This window comes from Triturus cristatus, chromosome 2_2 (genome assembly GCF_964204655.1).
Source record: "Triturus cristatus chromosome 2_2, aTriCri1.1, whole genome shotgun sequence".
In the NCBI taxonomy this organism is placed as follows: Eukaryota; Metazoa; Chordata; class Amphibia; order Caudata; family Salamandridae; genus Triturus; species Triturus cristatus.
Window position 1 is genome coordinate 290,352,391 of NC_140582.1, and position 18,032 is coordinate 290,370,422.

The following is an 18,032-nucleotide window of genomic DNA, read 5'->3' on the forward strand; positions in this document are numbered from 1 at the left end:
GTAGAGAGTGTCTTGAGAGATCGCTCGGCTCGGGTCCAGCAGTTATTGCCCTTGGGTCATGCTGCTGCAGTCACCAGGTCTGGAGATTATGGCTGCTCTAGGAGAAGGGGGAAGCGGAGTGAATTTGATATACCCTCTATATTTTATTTGAATGCACTACGGGTCCAATACATTATCAAATGAGTTCCTTTCTGGAGGACTAATAATTGGTTAACGTGATTCTTGACATTGACCGCACTGTAACTATTTGGAAGGAAATTGTAGTTTGTTTTTAATGTAGAACAACCTTTTTATAATGCTTGGTTTACTGTATGACACTTGACTTATTGCTTTCTTTTTTATTCAGCTGTCATCACGAATATGACTTCATCTAAGAGACTGGTGAAAAGAAGGAACCGGTGAACTATTTAGGAAGTTGGCACAGGACCGGTGACAGGGACTCTCAAGGAACAGTCTAACTCGGATACAAGCTAAATCTCAGGGGGGCCTCATTTAAAGGCATTATAAATCTGTAAAACAATAAAATGTCAATAGGATTGAAGCAAGTTTTTAACAAGGACAAAACCTTTCGACCCAAACGCAAATTTGAGCCTGGAACCCAAAGGTTTGAACTTCACAAGCGGGCTCAGGCGTCGTTGACGTGTGGTCTGGACCTGAAGGCCTCGGTGCAGCTCCCAAATGGAGAAGATCTTAATGACTGGGTGGCCGTACATGTGGTCGACTTTTTCAACAGAATCAACCTCATCTATGGAACCATCTGTGAATTTTGCACAGAAAGGACCTGCCCGGTGATGTCTGGGGGTCCTAAATATGAGTACAGGTGGCAGGATGACTTGAAGTACAAGAAGCCCACAGCCTTGCCCGCGCCGCAGTATATGAGCCTTCTGATGGACTGGATTGAGGTACAAATCAACAATGAAGACATATTTCCTACAAGTGTTGGTAAGTGGCAGAGAGGCTCTGGCCATATCTCCTTTAATGGTTATATATGTATTATGATTGACAACTACTGTCCCTAGTGGACCTTATGTCACCAATTGTTAGGGACAAAGAGAAGTATAAGCTCCCTCTGCAGACTCCTTTATGGTGCTGAATCATTAAATGCAATTTTCATTATTGTAAGAAAACAATTCAGTGTAATAAATTGGATCTTATGCAGTATTCTTTTTCACTTTTTTTTATAGCCCGTTCAATTGAGTTTCAAAAAAGAAACAATAAACAAACAACTTTTTTGAAGTTAAGTTGTACAAAGGTCCATAGTAGAAAGACATCGGCAGTGATAAGTCCTGAGTCAGCCATATTAATGCCTGTGAACATGAAAATTGTTACATACATCATATCCTACTCTTGAGTCTCCATGACTTTAACATTCATTCTGTGCTGGTGGTACGAGTAGTGATGCTCGGCGGACTATTACAGTTCCTGACCCTCTCCCCATCGACTTCAAATCTTAGCAAACTGCTTCGGACAGACCCTGCTGTCATACACCACCTTATTGGCTATTATACACCAACCCGTGTCGCAAAATCTGAGCAAAATCTGATATTACTCATGAACCCCGTAATCCACCAGCCTAGAGTAGTATAGTGTTTGCCATATTTCGTTAGAGTGTTTTCATCCCACGGCCCAATATTGCTAGTTTAGATGTTAGATCGTCAATAAAACGCCTTGCTTCCAATAGCGTGGTCCAAACTCTGCCCCAGGCGGTTGCTATCAGAGCATTCCTATAGTGTGTGCAAAAAGGTTCCCCCTCTCACGTCCCCTCAAACTCTCACTATTTCTGATTTCCTGATTTTTCCAAACTGGGCCAGTTCTGTACCTTGTAGAATATTCAGTTGGACCAATCACAATCTCGATAGCATTACCAACTCCTAAGGATGCTTGCATGCCTCTTCCCAGTCTGTACCTTATATTGAACCTACCCCACTTTCTCATGTATTTCTTAGCTTCCCCAATCCATCGGGGTTGATGTTAATAAAGGTATTTTATATTTTGGGCACTAGAGCAAAAATGGTACGAATAGAACTCCATATTCTAACGAGAAACTGTCTTGGAGGTCTGTCCAGTCACTCTTCTATGGCTAAATTGTGTGCTTCAACCAGGTACGTATAGAAACGTCTGTCATGTAGAGAGAGTTCAGTTCCAAAGGTTTCAAACTGTTTCAACTCCTCTGTGTCCCAAACATTGCCAAATTTAGATATTCATATTATATCCCATTTCTTAAAGCCATCCAGTGCCCTGATGTCCTTGAACATAGCACTGTTCAATAGTGGGTTTCTGCAGGATTCTTGCCCTCCCATCCAATACTTTGAGTGGTTTAGTGAGTATTCTTGACCTGTATTCATCCAAGGTGCTTATGATCGAAAAAGAATTGTGAAAACAAACAAAGTGTTGTTTGACAAAACACGTTGCTCTGTAAGAAGTAACGCACAACACCTTACGTTGTGTTTTATTGCCATAAGGTTTTCTACCATATGTAGTACATTTCTGGAATCTAGAATGTAATGGGCTTGCAAACATGCCTTTGAACTCGAATCAAAGGGGAATTTCAGTCATGCTTGCTGCCTTATGCGTTACTTGTGTTGCAAAGCTGAAGAAGGGCGTCATAGCTGACTGGTATCTTGAAAGGGGAAGCGAGAGTACAGTGTAGCGTTTTTCTGGTTCGCATGATTTGTAGGTCTGGGTGACAGCACAGCTGTCGCCAAATCTTTTGTGAAAGAGCTTTAAGAAGTACAACTAAGAAAGGGGCTTTGGCTCCACTCACAAATTGATTCCCTTGAGTAAGCATTTGATTGGGCTGGCGTTTGTGCATCCACTGAAAAAGAGTACTTGTATTTCAGTTTGTGTCTTTTGGAAAGCTTATACCCAGTAGTAGGCAAGGGTTTGGTTACCCCCATCTGACAAACCTTGGGGGTAGAAGATTTACAGTCTGGTAATATTTAAAAGAGGTAATATATTGTTTCATCAACTTTCATTTTACATATTTGTCAAGTTATGTTACTGGATGGCTAGTGGTTGCCTTGTGGAAAACCTCTGCTCAATTCAGTTGGTTATGATGACAAACCAAAGAGAAGGCTATACTTAGGCCTGGTTAGTTCACTGGAAAAATTATGCTTGGTGGCATAGGTATGATCTGTTTGTATTAAAAGAGAATAAAAAAGACAGTAGGTCTCATTTATTGTGAAGAGCATATGTTAAAGACAGTTTGCTTTGACACCGTGTTAACGACTGTTGACAGGTATTGTGTTACATGTAGTCTCAGAAATTAATGTAATAGGCAAGGTTTTTCAGGTTGGTCACCCAGCTGACAAACCCCTGGGGGTTTGTGATTTGTACATTGGTAATCCTTGTTGACCCCTCTAAGGAGAGATGTTTTGCTAACTCTAATGTTGTACACATTTGCATCTTTATGACTGTATTCATAATGGTCACCTTATGGAAAAGCTTAAGCACAATACAATAGGCCTGAGTTTGTCATAGCGGCACATCACTGATAAAGGCTGCAGGCTTGATTGGTTCATTGTGAAAAGTTATGTCTGATGCTAAAATCTGATCTGTTTATTATGAAAAGTTCTGACAAAGGCACGAGACCTGACGCGTTTATGTGGAAACCATATATTAAAGCCAATAGCCCTTTAAGGGTGAATTGTTATATACGGTGTTAAAGTCTACAAACAGGTATTTTGTTGCATGGAGTCTCACTTTTCCTTTGTAGGCAAGGGTTTTTGAGTTAGTTACCTGGTGGTAATTAATGTGCACTGTTAGAATGCTTATTCTTGTATATGGTTTTTACAACTGTCATTTTGTACATATTGATAATTTGATGGTTGCCTTGTGGGAAAGTTTATGCCCAATTTAGAAGGCCTAGGTTACTTATGGAGACAAGTTAATTTTATACGCTATAGGCCTTATTGGTTCAAAAGAGTTACTAGAAAGGTAGCAGGCCTAACTTGCTTAGTATAAAAAGCATATGCTAAAACTAATAGACCTTTAAGAGTGGATTATTATTGGGGCTCTCGGTTTTATGGTATTTATTTTTTTGACATTTCCGTCTGTAATAATATATTTATTTGTTGCTAATTTTATGTGTGTTTATCCATATATTGGGGGTTTTATAAAAAATGAAACTGAAACTAGTTTATTTCAACATTTATTTAGTTGATAAATGTATGCTTCTACTTGGATGCAGGACACATTTCAATAATATGAACTGCCATAGATGATAGATCAATACACTGGAATGAAAACATGCACATTTTAGCATCAGCCTTGTGCAGAAACTTTTTTAAGCCTCTTTACTAAAATGGCTCCTTTTTAGCTCCCTTACCTGATAATCCGCACAACTATTGGAATGGCAGACATGACTGAGAGCATTTAGAATCACTCCAACATAATTTCTGCTTTTATCCACATTTAAACATACATATAGACAGGAAAAGAAATAGTTTTCACTCTGTATTTATCTGTAAAAAATTAGCAACAACTGTAAACATGGAGCCTAAATTATGAATACACTTTATTAAAGCCTTAAGACCAGTATTTTGTTACGTGGGATCTCACAAATTACCTTAGTTAAGTAAGGGTTTTCCTAGTGGTTATCCCCATTGACAAGCACTGTGGTTAAATGAGTTGCACTATGATAATCCTTACAAGATCATCATAGGAGCACCCGGACATGTTTAGCTGGCTGTCAGGTCCTGTAGTAAAGTCATAGGAGTACATACATGTATATGCATAAATTCATGCACATACATAGAGGGGCTTTCGGTCAGCATTCTTCTGCCAGTGGTTGTTTCTGCTGTAATTCACAGTATGCACGGGGTAGTATCTCAGCCCACTTTCGCGATAGGCTTTATTAGGTTGAAAGGAATGGCATCATGCCCGATCACATGTGCATATCCCCAGATAGTAAGTGCACTTGAATCACAAGATGGTGGGACAGTCCTTCAGTTTTCCATTTGTCCTTTTATAAACCACTTTTCATTTATATCCATCTGCTTTTACTTTGTGTTTTTTTGTGGTAGGTTTGTAGAACATCCTACAGCTCCCGAGACAGTGTTACCGGGCTGCTAGCTTACTGTTTTAGCTGCAGTGTATGGAATCCTTTATGGCCACTGCTTCAGAGAGCTATCTTGAAATGTATTGTCCCCAGTGTATCGTTGTTTTACTTTTACAATATTGTCACTATGTTTTGAAGCATTATGTCAGCCATCTTGGATCCACACAGCAATGATCCACTATGCAGTATACTATTTCAAGATGGCTGCATAGTGTGGTGTTTACTTAGTGGTCATCTTGGATTGGTATTCTGCATCATGTATCATTGTTTTACTGCTCCAAGGAGGCCCATGTAATGCTTGTAAAGTTGGCAACCATGATGGAAGTGTAACACAACAATACACTGTATACCGTACCAATAGACAGCGCCTGCTGCTATATTTAATTTAATTTTATTTTATTGCTAGCACGTGCCCCTGCTTTAAGACATCAGGTTTTCTTTTTTCTCCTTTCATTCTTATAATGTATCTTGCATATGCTTGTTGAGTTTCTGGGTGTGTTATATTGTAGCCGGGTAAGTTGATAAATGCAAGAATTAGCCTATAAGTGGATATTTGCTTATTTGACAATGACTTACTGAGTTTCTAAACTCACCTATTTCTATTGTAAACCAGACCTATTGGCATTTACACTGCTTGTTTTGTATTACAGTTTAGGCTGAGCGTCCTAGCACAAATACATCTTCCACCTCAATCATATGTAATAGAGAGAAAATGTACTAAATGTCTATTAAATTGTACATTGTTCAATGTATATGACATATCTTCTTCCCATGTGTGGGCCGATGAAATATTATCCAAGCCCCTGATGGCATGTACTTCCATGCAAATGTTGGTGGCATTTATTGAGCTATTCCCACGTGTTGGTCTGCGGTAGTGATTTAATAGTTTTAATTGTGGAGTGGCTAGCATTCACGAACACTAAAGAGCTGGCTTTTTATAGCAATTTCTGCATTTTGTTTTTCCTAGATATTGTAGTAGTCAACACAATATTTTGTGGCTGTTTATTTGTATTAGTCAGTCTATTAAACGTTGTATTTTCTCTCAAATTTATAAATTGGAGATAGTGTATCAATTATTTTACTTGAAATTTCGAACCTTTTCGTTCACATGTGCACATTTAAAAGCCCAGTCTCGCAGCTACCCTCGAATCTTCACACATGCAAATAGCAAGGCCACCAGTGATATTTTACAAGTTTTTTCACCAAGTCAGAATGTTTAAGGTCCCTTTAATTTGTCATACTTGAGACAAAATGTTATTTGTTAATTAATTCAGCAATTGCAATGACTTAGTAGGTTACATGAAAGGCTTTTATTGAATAGGTGTCTCCCTTAAAAAAAAAGTGCACTAGAAATGTAACTCAGTATAAACTCCAGTTTGTACCACCTTGAATCCACCAGGTGGTTGTATGACAGAACCACGCATATGACAATATCGCATGCCTGAACAAGACGGTGTTAACCACGACCACGTCTTTACCATGCATGCCTTTATCATGCATGCCTTTAAAACAAATTTCATTGTAAAGGCATGATTGGTAAAGGCATATGAGTGGTAAAGATCATACCCCAGTCTCTCCCGCTCTGAGCCCTAAAACGCGTCCCCCAGTCCTGCAATCCACCCTACCCCAGCCCTAAAAACTACCCTGAGCCCCCATCCTGAGCCCAGAAACCCAGCCCCCAGCCCTAAAATCTGCCCCAAACCCCAGCCCTCAGCCCTAAAACCAGTCCCCAGCCCTAATAACTACCCCAACCAACCCCCTCACTGCCCTGAGCCCTAAAACCCAGCCCCAGCCCTATTTACCAAGTTGCGTCCCAGTCTTTCCTGTCCCAATCCTTCCTGTTCCTCTCCCCGCCCATCCACTCTGCATCTATAGCGTGGTTAAGGCATGTGCGTGGTAAAGGCAAGCATTGTTCCGCTTGCGTGGTTTAGCCCACGTCGTTAATGCTGTTTCCCCCATCAGGTACACCATAGTAGCACAGAAGAGGCCAGCCCTTGTTTCAGTGAGCTGGTGCTGTTAATATGAAGATGAAACACACCTGCATGGGGCAAAGCACCATGCAGATAAATACTGCTCATCAGTGGAGTTGCATTTGTAGGACGTGCACTCAAAGGGCCCAGTCATTCACATAGGTGGTCAGAAAACTGTTAACCCAATAAAAGAGATTACAGTGAGGTGAAGAGCCAGGGGAGTTCTACTGTATAACATTTACAACTTTAAGTTCGTAAAGTTATGCAGCTAAAATTCATATATTGAGTACAAGAAAATATAATACAGGAGGTGCTGGTTAAAATCAATCCTCCACAATTCACATCCACCAAATATTAAACTGCAAGCTCAAAGGAGACATCAAGAAGATTGTTTAAGAAAAGTTATGAAGACTGAATGAGTAAGGTTATGTATAGGCATAATCCAGTCTTCCCTAAACTGATCAAGTGCGAGCTCAAAGGTCTTCAGTAGATTGGTTAATGAGGAAATCAGTGCTTGATTTGAGCCGGTTGTTTCCGGTGCTCAGCACCAGCACTTAATTGTCAACACCAGCACTTGTGACAGTCTGCCATAAGGTGACGCTGTCTGGCTAATTTAGAGATGACCACAACAACAGTTAATGATTAATTTGATATACATTAAAAAATACTATTGCCTGCGGCCCAAGTCATTCTTATTGCTGTGAGGGCCTTAAATAGTCTGAACTGTCACACTTGTAAGAGTGTGATGGTTAGTATTTGGGTTGTTACTATCGTTTGCAGCATGGCGGGGAAATGTGTGGTGCAAGCCGCAGTGGCCTCCTGACGAGAGCCCTGGCACGTATGTTTTTTACAAATTAAGCACGGGTATAGTGAACCAAAAGAGCTTTTGCCTCCTCCCCGATTAGATTTCCATTAAGCGACGGAGCTATGTTTTTAGCATATGGATCCCCAAAATAGGCAAAGGCTTTTTGCCAGCCCTAGTGTGGTCATAGTTCACAAGGGTGGGCTAGTATAGAGACTACCACTGACCAGCCAGATAATCAGCAGTGTAGATTTTATAAATATTTATTAAAAACTAGCCTAAACCCTACTATATGCAACACAGATATGTGGATATTAGAAATCCATCAGCACATCATACATTAGAAATGTAAACACATGGGAGATAACTAACATTTTATTAAGAGCTGCACAGCACCTACATTTGAATTTCTGTTGGTTTGGTAGAAATGTGCACCCTTGAGTCTCCTCATACCTCACCTTAAGTCAGAGTTGGTGAGGCCCCCCTTAGTAAATCCCACGTGCAGAGTTTATGGGAAGGGCACTTGGATAACCAGTAAGCGACACATAGACCGTGTCTCTCTAAGACTATGAGAGCTCTTTTTTAAACCCCCCCCCCCACTACACACACCCTCCACCCCTCCACACCCCCCCCCCCCCCCGATATCACACTACAGCGTGAGAAACTGTCCGTGCATTAGGTCATGAGCGTCATGGGACATGCAGCTGACACAGTAGCAGGCTTTCACATGATTTTACTGAATATGGGCAATGGTAGAACAGCAATATTGTTAAATTGCACTCGCAGGTTTGTTTTCAAGCAAATTAAAATGACAATGAAACAACAGAAACCGTTGAGTATGAATTAATTATTAAACAACCATTGCATATTCCCCCGCAGGGAATGTAGGTCAGTCTCATTCACAAATGGTGTTAATCAGTGGTATTCACGACAATGGATTTCTGGCTGAATAAGCAATTTCACCCATACTAGATTTTCTCAATGGATTTATTGCTCCAGCATAGGGTGAGTGTGAAAGGACGCTCAGCAAGCATACCATCCGGATGCCACTAAGTGAGTAAACAGAATACAGAAGGTTGTGAGGAGTAGACATTCTCACGTGTCACTTTTTAGCAATGCTTGTCCTGTTTTGGTAAACAGTCTGTGTTGCCAACTGGAGGATAAAGTGAGTATTATTACCCAATCATCCAAAACCATCACCAGTTCTGAAACACGTCCGAGGATTCCAGAATAATAAGAATAGAGAAATGAAACAGGAACTAATGAAGCATGTGTCAAGGTCACGTGTCGTAATGTTCCTAACCTGTGTAATACAACTAGTGATAGCAGGACTTGACGTCAGAGAATGGCTTGATTGATTGCACGGTATTCCTGCTGTTAGTCACAGAGCAAAGAGAGCCGTGTTTCAGAGATCACAGTACTAAGACACTCCTTACTCAACAAGCATTGGCAAGGCCAAAAGGTCTAACCTTTGGAAGCCTGCGGTGTTTCTGTTTTTTCATGTATATATTTGTTTTGTCAACATATGCAAAAGACGTTAAAAGTGTAAAAGTAATGAAAAAAGTACAACGCAGCTGTCTAACTATGGTATGCATATGCTTTTTTTAATAAGTTATTTGCGTGCTTCCCCATTGTCTCTTGTGCTTCCTCCTCCTGCCACCCGTGTCCTTCTCTCCAGCCCTACCTCCATGTTGCCTGATTGCCAACCCACTCTCCTGGTTTGTTTTCATTTTTAATAAAAGAAAAGCGCATTAGCGGCGGCTGTGTCATAACGTTTAAAACAAATTATTTTTAGCCATATTGCTCAGTAGCCGCACTGCTGTACAGCATGGCTAAAAATCATTTCAAAGCCAATAGCTCTAATAAGTGAAACCTATTGGCAGTGCCAATGCTTGCTTGCTGGTTGGCTGCTTCAGTAGCATCGGAACATTCTACAGACAAAGCCATTGTCATATTAGCACAAATGGGTGTCTCAGCTGTGGCCCATTATTTACATTTTTTAACTTGCCGTGTAAGTTTCTATTGGCTGATATACTGACTGGTCTGTGGCATAAGAAACTAATTATTTCCAACACCTTTTATATTTTAAAGTTTAAATCTATAGTGGCACAAATCAACTCTACCTCCAACCCCCCTAAAACCCAGTATGTAAAACATTCTATACCAAGTTAGTCAATGCTCAACTGCCATACTACACTGGGCTATTCAGAATATTATAATATTTTACTAGCTGGTGAAGATGGTTGTATGTTTTTGTCATTCTGTATTATTGTGGAATAGAAGACATTCAGTATTTATAATTTGAAAGAAGGCTTTCTGTGGTCATGAAAATGTCTGCTGGGATCCTTATCCTGTGTTCAGTGCTTTTATTCGCAATGCTTGTTACTGTGGCGCCACATAAAGACTTATGTATGGCGCATCGTCTGCAAAGAACAGGCCGGTCCCAATGATCTTGCTGAGTTGTCAGTTTCTAAGGGCAATCACTCTTTTTCAGGATTCCCTCAGTGCGTACTGTTTCTGGTCCCTGCTTGTATGTTGTTTTGTTGAAGTCTGCACTGCTGTTCCTTTAGTTCTGCTTGGTCTGAACTTGAAAGAGGCTTGTTCTGCTGCTGCCGTTCCATACCTGCTCTGTGTAGGAGCGATGCTTGCCCTGGATCTGCCCGGTATGTTTCAGGAGAGCATCGCCTGTTGCTCACTGTGTGGTACCTGTTCTGTGGAGGAAGGACTCTCATCATACTTCTCCCCTTTCATTGTGTGAGTGATGCTTGTCCGGCTCTTATCAATGGGTGTTTTTTGTGTGAGCGGTGCCTGCATGGCTGCTGCCTCTATACTCCTGGTGAAGGAGGTTGTACGGCTGATGACCAAACTATGGCTCATCTGTGTGTCAAGGAAGATCGCACTCCAGATGTCTTGTCTGTTCTTGTTCTGTGTGTGTGAGATGCTTCCATCGCTCCCGCCCTTGTTGTACCGTTCCCATTGTTTACGAGAAACACCTATATTGCTGCTGTGGGAGCAGTGCTTAATTTGAGCCGGTGGTTTCCGGTGCTAAACACCGGCACTTAATCATCAACACCGGCACTTTTCATGAGCACCAGTTATGGATACATTCATTTATTGTAGGCACAGGGAGATAAAGTGATTTGCCCAGAATCATAGGATGTTCAGAGGATGCCAAGGCTAGAACCTGGTTCCCCAGCATCCGCAGTCACCAGCTCTGCCCACTATGCCACACCCTCTCCCCACTTTCATAGTTAGTAGTTGGTTTTGTTTTAGGCGGGCTAACAGGAGAAATGGGTTGGTGCAAGCTGCCTCCTGACGAGAGGCCCGGCACTTATGTTTTTTACAAATTATTCACTGTGTCGGAGCCATACCTATTGCGTCTGAAAAATCTTTTACTGTATATGCATGTAATATACATTGCACGTAGTGTTGGACCCTTGTACAACTGTAACCTAGTTTGCGCCTTCTCTGTGTGTAAGGGGACTGCTAGAGGGGAAGGTTGCACTCGTGCTACTCATATTCTGTTGCCGTTTTGCATGAGGGAAGCAGTTACTGCTGCTAGCCCTACTGTACTTGTTCTCTGGGATTAACCTAACTATGTAATTGTTAAAGTAATTGGATTTGCTAATGCTTAATACTGGAGTTACACTGTTTTCTAAGAACTTCCAATTGTATTATAGTAATGAACTGAGTCATGCAGGATGAACTAACCTTTAGTCCAGTGGAGCAGTGTTGACATTGGATGGCCCTCCTGTCACTCAGCTCATTTAGTTTGACTGAGATATCTTATTTTCTGGCATCTACTGCTCCCGACTCCTTACCTGTCATCGACTTCTCCTGACATCAAGTATCAACCCCAAAACCACTGTGTGCTCTTTAAATCTCGTGTGGTCTAGAATCTCTCACTTGAACTACAGTTCCTAAAAAATCATCTCCCAGCTTCAATTTCACACTGCAAAAGACGTTCTCAATAGTTCAGACATGAGCAGAAATTTAACTACTGCAAAATGCTCCTAATTTGCCTGCCTCGCTTTTCTCTAGTTTCCCTGGATAAATATGGTTAGTTATTTCACCAACAAACTCCTTTTTGGGGCACACCTTCTCCCTCTCACCAAGATGGCTGGCTGTGGAAGAAGCAGTTATCACGCTCCTAAAATTGAATCCGAGTATTTGATGCTGTCCATGTAGGTGCTTCAGCTTACCTCCTACATCTGCTAAACATACTCGCAAACTGCCATTAAACAATTAAGACCTCCTTGCCACAACGAAACCACCTGCGCCTTATCCACATTTTGATCCTTTAATTCGTTATGGCCCTTTCGTTGGAAGTCCCATCTTTTTCTCCTGTGGGCCATAATATTGCTACCATCACTGAAATCATATCTGATGATAGGACTACCAATCATCTAACTACCCCATTCCTGCATCTCTCTCTCGTGGACCTTTACTTTGTCTTCCCATCATGCTTGTATCTCACCAGGGAAATTGCATTCTGTAAATATGCAGGTCACTGTGCTCTCAATCATCACTGCTCATGTCCCTCCCCACTTCCTAATCTGCTTTCCCAAACTCTTGCATCCCACAAGCAGCCACACTTGCTGAGATAGTGCGGTCACAACTTTGCCCCACACCATGATCTCCTGCCATGCCAATGATCCTCATGGGCGTGGCTCTTATCATGATCCATGGCTGGTGTTCTCTTCTCCACTGGAAAAGGCCGACTCACTGTAGTGCTTTATTCCCTTGAGCTCCATAAGCTGTATTCCTGGGAGTGAGAGCCCAGAAATGCTATCTCTATGGTGAAACCAATCTGCACAATGGCTTCAACCATTATTAGCTAAACGTAGACCGCTATGAACCCATGATTCCAGTTTCCCAAACCTACCTGTGTGGGGAGCAAAATGTCAACATCTGCCCATCATTTCATGGCAGATTTTACCGCCCAACCTTGTTGGTGAAGCTTGCCTTGGCATCAATGACGTCACCCCACTATATGATTCCCTCCGAATTACATCTAAGGAAAAACATCCTGCCGCTGGGTAACAACCTGCATTTCACTGTGGCAGCATGAAATTAGCTCCATAAGCAGAGGGCTAAAATTGATAAGAAATAACAAATTGTTCTTTAATGTGCAAAGAATGTCTCTCCCCCTTCTCATGTTTACACAGAATTAATATTTTTTCAACTGTTTTACGCTGTTGCCCTGCGTTATTTATGCAGTAATGTTCTCACACTTTGTACCCTTCATAAAGATTTGTTACAGCACACATACCCCACTGAGACCTTGAAAAAGCCTACTGTGATACAGAAATGATTGAATCAACAACAGTAGAAACAATAAAACAATAACGATAGTGTAAAGTGCCACACCAAATTCTAGATTAGATTAACCCTGAATCTCTCAGATTCTGACATGAACCCAAATATGCAGAAAAATAAATGATGTTTGACAGGTGAAGTAATATGACTAAAAGGTTTATTTGACCTACTACCCTTTACAGTGGTGATTGCCACCAAGTATTATGGGTGGGGCGGGGTTAGGGGGAAGCAGATGGGATAGAACAATACATTTAAAAAAATGAGTTACCTTGCTCCCAAACCGCGGCCTTGTCTCGCATCCTCCTCTTCTGTTCCTTTCTTGAAGCAGGAAGCACAAACAGGATCCCCAACCAATCACAATGCTGCAATGCAGGGTTGTGATTGGCCTGAGCGTTGTGGTTTGGTGCTCAGACAGGCAATGGGAGACTGTGCATGTTCCTCACCAGGCTGTGCATTACAGCTAGGTGGGGAACATGCAAAGAGCGGATGACTGTTCGGCCGGGTTAAGACGGCCCGCCAAGCAGTCATGCCCACTTAAGTGCTCACCACTCCTCCCTTTGCTGGCTGTGACACAGCCAAGCCCCTCCATCCCAGCCACATAAACGGGAGAAATAAAATGGTAATAACCTATTGTTATCATACTATTTTTATTTTATCCACTGCTCAAATGTAGTGGGGCGACACTCCTCCGCCTTAGGAGCCACCACTGACCCTTTATCAACAATCTAGTGCAAATTGCAGGACTTTGATCGCTTCCTACTTTGCTGCAGATAAAAGCGGGGCCATGTGGTCTCGCCTGCAACAATACATAAGGAAATGAACCGTTTACACTCACCCACCTCGTATTTCTCATGGACAACTATTCTCAGGTAAAAAGTAAAAACACAAAGATAGGACTGCAGTCCCCAGTTGGACTTGAATCCAGACTGAAGGAAAGTCATGTTTGTCTTTTACTAGGTGCTAGCTTTATCTAGCCATGGTTGCCCAAATATTATTATACATGACAGTCAATGTTGGTGCTGTTGGCTATTTCCTCTAACGTGCTATCATAATTCTGATTGAGACAGGGACTTAAAAAGTCAGGGAATTAAAAAAATCTCAACCAGAAGCGGAGCAAGACTGCGAGGCAGTATCCCCTCCATGGTTGTGCTTTGAGGTTTGAGAGTCAGCTTAACATGGCTAGGAGAAGTGCACCACCATAAATAGAAACAGCTCAGCCTCACCACATGGTTGGTTGGTCAATATTGCAAAAATTCTCGTACTTTCAACAGCTTCTATTGCACCATCTTGATCATTCACCAATTCCTTGCCCATGTTGCATAACCTTTCCAATGCTAGCCTACGCTCAGAGAGGATTTTGCCTCTCAGGTTGTTGGATTAGCAACCTTGAATAATAAAATTTTGGATTTTGCTGTCTAGGTCAGGAAAGTCACATGCTTTGGCTAACTTTCCAAAATTGCCATGGGAAGTGTCACTTTCATTTTTCTTGGCATGTTTTAGATTGAACCTCTTGCAATTATTCCGCTTGGTACCTAAATAGGCAATTTATGTGCACATGGAATTATACTCGGCTCCATGTCTGCAACTGACCACGAGAGACTGAATACTGAGCCATCCAGCAAGGTGGGACTGATGCTAGTGGCCTTTGCGTGGCCAGATTTAGATTCTGAACCCCAGTTAAAACAAACAGGATCTCTCAAGTTGATCTGTGGCTGGCAAGTACTTATTGAACCATTGATTCCTAATGATTTATAGTACTTACGCTATGTTTTTGACTAAAACTGCCAGATTGCAAATACCAGGCTGCAAAGGAAAAATAACTTTGGACAAGCTATTCACACCACACATGGAATAACTGAAGATGAGTCCATCTTTGCATCAGTGCGGAACCTGACTTATTTGAAACTGATGGAAAACTGCATTGTATTTATTGCTGTTTCTGTAATGCTGTGGAAATCTAGTTGAAAACTAACAGAACGAGGAACATTGTGTTGTAAATGTATTTATATAGCGCTTACTACCCCTGACGGCGAGTAGCACGCCACTGTGGAACCCAAAAAGGATTAGTTGTGAATTAGCATAGGGAAATATGAATTAATTTGAGTGGTGGACATGTGACCCTGTTAGTTGGATTGAAAAGGATAATGGAGGGATCTAGAAAGTGTTTATTGGGAGGTTTGGGATGAGTAAAGGAGAGATGGAGGAGGGAGGTCCTAGTGGTGAAATGAGGTCTCATATGAGTCTAAGAAGGGATACATGAAGGAAGAATTTAGAAAGGTTTGTTTGGGCGATCTAGTAGTAAAATAAGGTGTGGGGTGATGCAAGAAGGGACAGAGGAGGGAAGAGTCCAGGAAGGGTTATTTTGGAGATCATAATAGTAGAATGAGGCTCGGGATGAGTCATAGAGTGGAGGATATATTGAGAGAGGTATAGGGTGAAACTTAGGGTAGTGCATTGGAGAGATGCAAATGTAGTTTCTTTAACAGTAGAACTAATAAATTTATACATAAGTACATCAAAGTTATACGTGTATAAGGAAGTTATTATATCAAGATATAATTTGTTTTTAATAAACTCAGACTTGTATGTGTTGCTGTACTTTAAGCTAATTTATTTGTGTTTTTTTTCTTTCCAATAATTCAATAGTGAAGCAATTGTAGATATATAGTTACAATAGAATTTACATATTGTGATTGATAGATAAATGGAGAACCATAAGTATCTAATCAAATAACTTTTATGAAAACTATGCAGTGACCCACATACATGTTAACCATAGAATAATATAACAATAAGTAATATGTTCTTTTGTTAAGCAAATCTAAAGAATATCTAAATATGTATAAACATAAAACTATACATATTTATTCAAAGAAATGCACATATCTAGATATATACATATAATCAGATTACATATTTATATATACAGGGATATGATGTACATTTTGTGTTAGAGTATGTTGGTTATGTAGGGAAGAGCCAACACTTGAGTAGTATTCTTACAATAAGATAGTTATCCAAAGATGTTATGTTTGGGGGTAAATAGTTCCATAGTTTGGCTGCTTGAACAGACAAGCATGTGCCACGTATGTGTTTTTTTGTTGTATGGTGGGATTTTGAGATGACGTGCCAATCTGGAGCGAAGGTTCCTGTGTTGAGTGTATTTGGCGATTTTATGCCTGATGAAAAGCGTACCTGTTCCATGTACTTCTTTGTGAGTGATACAAAGCAGCTTTAAAGTGGATCTTCTGGCAACTGATAGCCAATGTAGAGCTCTCAAGGCAGGGAAGATGTGGGCTTGTAGGTTTACATGTAGGAGTAGTCTGGCATCAGAGTTCTGAATCTGTTGTAGTCTTTTCATAGTTGATAAAGAGGATCTGTGGTAGAGGCCATTGGCGTTGCGTATTCAAGTTTAGACAGTACAAGAGAGATAGTAGCCTGGACCTTTTGTGGAAATCCCAGGTGGGGGAAGCCGTACCGCAGAGTTTTCATAGTAATGATGCTTGATCTTGCTAATGTGTCCACTTGGGCATTCATTGATAGCTTAGAGTCCATGGTAATTCCAAAGTTTCTTACTTTCTTAGATACTTTAAAAGGTTTTCCCAGATTGTCAGGCCAGGCAGCGAGTGGGTCATAAATTTTCCAATTACTACATGTGAGCAGTGTTCCCAGGAAGCTGCGCGCCTGCGCGCCCGCGCACCTTTAATTAATTGAGCGCGCAGTGTCCTGTGTAAAGCGCGCACACGTTCGCGCCGCTGCCCGCTTTTAAGACGCGAGCGTGAAAAACTGCAATTTCCCAGCGTCCGTTAAGCACGGCAATTAACAGGAATACTTTCAGAAATTCCTACAATCAGCCCGCAGCCTCTCACTATTGAAAAAAGGCATGCATCAAGTCCAAAAGCATTACTTCACGTGTGCTTTACACGTCGTGCTTTCCGACTTGCTTCATTTCCTTTCTAAATAGAGCGCAGCTGGGTGCTAATTGTGGGCCTTTATGAAAGGATTCCTGTTAATTGCAGTGCATAACAGTGCTGCAATTAACAAATATTTTCACAATGGCCCACAATCAGCACCCAGCCACGCTCTATTTAGAAAAGAAATGAAGCAAGTCAGAAAGCACGACGTGTAAAGCACACGTCACGCTTTTGGACTTGATGCATGCTTTTTTTCAATAGTGAGAGGCTCCGGCTGATTGTGTGAATTTCTGAAAGTATTCCTCTTAATTGCAGCGCATAACGGGCGCTGTGCTCACGGGTACCTGAGAGGTCAGGTGAATTTACACAGACTGTGACCTGTCCAGGCCTGGACACAATACACAAGCACTTAACTTAAGGACAGAGGTCTCCTCGCGAGGGGAGGGGGCTCTGACGGGTGTCAGGGGGTCGGCAGCCCTCACACAGCAGTGAGTGACGGTGACCTGCCCTCCTCGGCCAGCCCAGGTCAGACGAGCAGCGCCGCGCAGGCTCAGCTTCATGGCGGCTAAGTGGCAGCAGCGCCGGGTCTTGTGGCGTAACTAAGAAAACAGAGACAGTAATGCGCCATTAGGGCGACGCTGAAAGATCACTGGTCAGGGGGCTACCAAGGCGGGACCGAAACGGCTGGAGAAGGGGGCGACGAGAGGCCATGGGGCGCCCCCACCCAAGTACAACGTGAAAGGAAGGCAGGCTCTTTCAGTGCCGATGTCACTCAGTGAGCTGACAGCTCAGTGTAGACCCCCGATGCCCGTCATCAATGACGTAGCAAGGATAGTATGGGACCGAATCAACAAAAAAACAGGCCCTCTGACCTCCCGCTGGTCGGGATTAAAAGCCAGTCATGACCGGGGTACAGTGGGCTCTGGGCACCCCCGGAACCGGTGACACAGCACCTACTATCCTACCCA

At 41.9% G+C, this 18,032-nt stretch overlaps 1 protein-coding gene across 1 annotated transcript in view; it reads left to right on the forward strand.

Moving 5' to 3' along the window:
- Nucleotides 1–18,032, forward strand: part of MOB3B (MOB kinase activator 3B) — a 372,623-nt gene that overhangs the window by 130,206 nt on the left and 224,385 nt on the right. The window contains exon 2 of the mRNA XM_085641328.1: nucleotides 347–942. Within this exon, the coding sequence (XP_085497454.1) occupies nucleotides 525–942 (418 nt within the window). The 5' untranslated portion in view covers nucleotides 347–524. The remainder of the gene's footprint in view (nucleotides 1–346; nucleotides 943–18,032) is intronic.